The sequence below is a fragment of the Arachis duranensis genome, chromosome 9 (assembly GCF_000817695.3).
Source record: "Arachis duranensis cultivar V14167 chromosome 9, aradu.V14167.gnm2.J7QH, whole genome shotgun sequence".
Classification (NCBI taxonomy): domain Eukaryota; kingdom Viridiplantae; phylum Streptophyta; class Magnoliopsida; order Fabales; family Fabaceae; genus Arachis; species Arachis duranensis.
The window spans coordinates 58,036,497-58,039,727 of NC_029780.3; the positions used below are offsets into that span (position 1 = coordinate 58,036,497).

At 44.2% G+C, this 3,231-nt stretch overlaps 1 protein-coding gene across 1 annotated transcript; it reads left to right on the forward strand.

The window, feature by feature from the left end:
- Positions 1 to 511: 511 nt before the first annotated feature.
- Positions 512 to 2,464, forward strand: LOC107465645 (uncharacterized). Its single transcript, XM_016084621.1, has one exon. The coding sequence runs from the start codon at positions 512 to 514 to the stop codon at positions 2,462 to 2,464; it is 1,953 nt and encodes a 650-aa protein (XP_015940107.1).
- The last annotated feature ends 767 nt before the right edge of the window (positions 2,465 to 3,231 follow it).

Sequence of the window (3,231 nt, forward strand, 5' to 3'; positions counted from 1 at the left end):
TATATGGTCATCATTAACACGTGTGGTATATCTCGGTTTCCTAACCGTTATCGGCAAGTACTATAACTCGTCATCATCTGTTATTGCTCGGAATTGATGAGCTATAACTCGGTAACGTTAATATTTTCATAACCGACGTCTCAAAACGGCACAATAAGAAACCGATAATTTATTGCCGAACATAAAACTCTCCATAAAAAGGAGGAAAAAGCATCTCGTGAAGGTAAGTGATTATTGAATCTCGAATATTGATTTCCGAACACTAACTTAAGCATCGGAGTGCCTTTGCAGGTACACTCCCCCCTCTTTCTTCATCGCCCACATTCTCGCACAACAACAACCGTAGGAAGCTCGGATTCAGAAGGACGGACGTTCGGTATCCCAGTCTATAGTTCGACTGATCCCGAGGAGTGGAAGCCGACTCTTTTTTCAGGCAAGATCAATTGGCGCCCACCGTGGGGCCGAAGAAATCATATTTTTTCTTTTGGTCCCTTCGCTTCCATCTACACCTATGGCAGACGTACCACCTCCTTCACTGTCCGAACTCATGCGGATGGTAGCCGAGCTGCAACAAGCTAATCAACGAATGGCTGACGAGAACCAAATAATGGCCGCTCAAATTGCTGAACTAAATCATGCTCGGATTGAACATGACGACGCTCACCAGGCGGAAGACGAGGAGCATCAGTCCCAACCGACTCATGTTTCGGAAACCGCAGGGAATGAAGGGCAGCAGCCAGAAGACGAGAAAGAAGAGTCCGAGGACGCTGTAGGCCCCTTCACAGAAGAAGTAATGAACTTCGAACTGCCGAAGAGGTTCACTCTGCCGTTGACCCTCACACCTTATGATGGACTCGGAGACCCGAGGAAGTTCATAAAGAAATTCCGATCAATAATGATCGTCAATGGTGCATCAGATACAGTTTTATGTCGATGTTTTCCAAATTACTTAGACGGTCTTGCACTTGATTGGTTGTGTGCTTTGCCTGCAGGTTCCATTTCACGTTTTCACCAACTGGCGAAGTTATTTGAAGAACATTTTGCCGGATCTGTAATATACCTGCACGACTCCGATTACCTGAACACTATCAAGCAAGGACCAAATGAAAGCTTAAAAGACTATATGACTCGCTTCACCAAGGTCGCAATCAGTATACCAGATCTCCACCCCGAGGTCCATCTGCACGCAATTAAAAGCGGCCTCCGACCCGGGAAGTTCCAGGAGACGATCGCGGTAGCAAAGCTGAAGACTCTAGCAGAATTTAGAGAGAAAGCCAAGGGACAAATTGACATTGAGGAGCTCAGACAAGCTCGGAAGTCCGACAAGTCACACTTCCGCGAAGAAGATAAGAGCTCATCCATTAAGAAAAGTTTTAAGCTAACACCTCGATTTGATTCTTATACGCAGTTTAATACCAAGAGGGAAGACATAATCAAGGAAATCTTGAACTCCAAATTAATCAAGCCGCCAAGAAAGGCAGGCACATACCAAGATACAAAGAACGTCGACAAATCAAAATACTGCACTTTCCACCAGAAATACGGCCACAATACCGATGATTGTGTGGTCGCCAAAGATCTTTTGGAAAGACTAGCACGACAAGGACACCTCGACAAATACATTGGTGGTCACATCCAAAAACGCGGCCCTAGTTCCACAACAAACGATGTCTCTGAACAACACCGAGGAAAAGAAAAGGCATCTTCAAGCCAATACGAAAGACCGCGAGGTATAATCAATTGTATTTCAGGAGGATACGCAAGTGGAGGATACTCAAACTCGGCAAGGAAAAGATCGTTCAGAGCAATATGCTCGGTAGAAAGACCGAAACAGGATGTAACCATCACTAATGCACAACCAGAAGTCACTTTCACACATGCCGACTTTAACTCCAATATACAAAACTTGGACGACCCTGTGGTAGTCGCCCTACAGTTAGGAGATCTATTGGTAAAGAAAGTTCTCTTAGATCCTGGAAGCAGTGCCGATGTTTTGTTTTACTCCACATTCCAAAAGATGAAGCTCAGCGACAACATGCTACAATCCACAGGAGGAGATTTGGTTGGCTTCTCAGGAGAACGAGTTCCAATACTCGGGTCAGTGTGGTTACAAACCACACTGGGTGAGCAACCTCTTTCCAAAACTAATGATATTCAATATTTAGTAGTTGATTGTTTCAGTCCATATAACATTATCCTCGGCCGACCTTTTTTGAACAAGTTCGGAGCTATTGTATCTACAGTTCATCTCTGTGTGAAGTTCCCATTGCAGGATCACCAGGTTGTCACAATCCACGGCGACCATAAAGAAGCACGACAATGTTACAACGTCAGCATGAAATTCCAAAATCGCTCAACGCAACAAGTCAACAACGTCGGCCTAAACCAAAAGGAGCACACGCTAGCCGAACTGGACCCAAGAGCAGATTTCCTCGATCGCCCAAAACCCTCCGATGACTTATAAAAAGTGTATTTCAACAATGACTCTAATAAATTCACATATGTTGGTAACTCACTCAATGCATCTGAGTTGCAGGCTATAACAACTTTCCTGCAAGAACACGCCGACCTTTTTGCATGGACGCCATCAGACATGCCCGGAATAGATCCATATATCATCAGTCACAGGCTGGCAACAAACTCGTCGATCCGACCAGTGCAACAGAAGAAACGTAAACTCGGCGAAGAAAAAAAGAAAGCATCACTGGAAGAAACACAAAAGCTCATTAACGCTGAATTTATCAAAGAGATCAGATTCACCACCTGGTTAGCCAATGTGGTAATGGTAAGAAAACAAAATGGTAAGTGGCGCATGTGCGTCGACTTCACTGATTTAAACAAAGCATGCCCAAAGGATTCTTATCCTCTGCCATCCATAGATTCTTTAGTGGACAATGCTTCAGGCTACGCCACTTTAAGTTTTATGGATGCATATTCTGGGTATAATCAGATAATGATGCACTCTTCTGATCAAAGTAAAACAGCTTTTATCACTGATTTGGGTAACTATTGTTATAAAGTTATGCCATTTGGATTAAAGAACGCAGGTGCAACTTATCAACGCCTTATGGATAGGATGTTCGCCAAACAAATCGGCAGGAATATCGAAGTCTATGTCGATGATATGGTAGCCAAAACGAAAGTCGGAGAGAACCACATTAGCGACCTCACAGAAATTTTCGGCCAGATCCGCCAGTACAACATGCGCCTCAACCCCGAGAAGTGTGCATT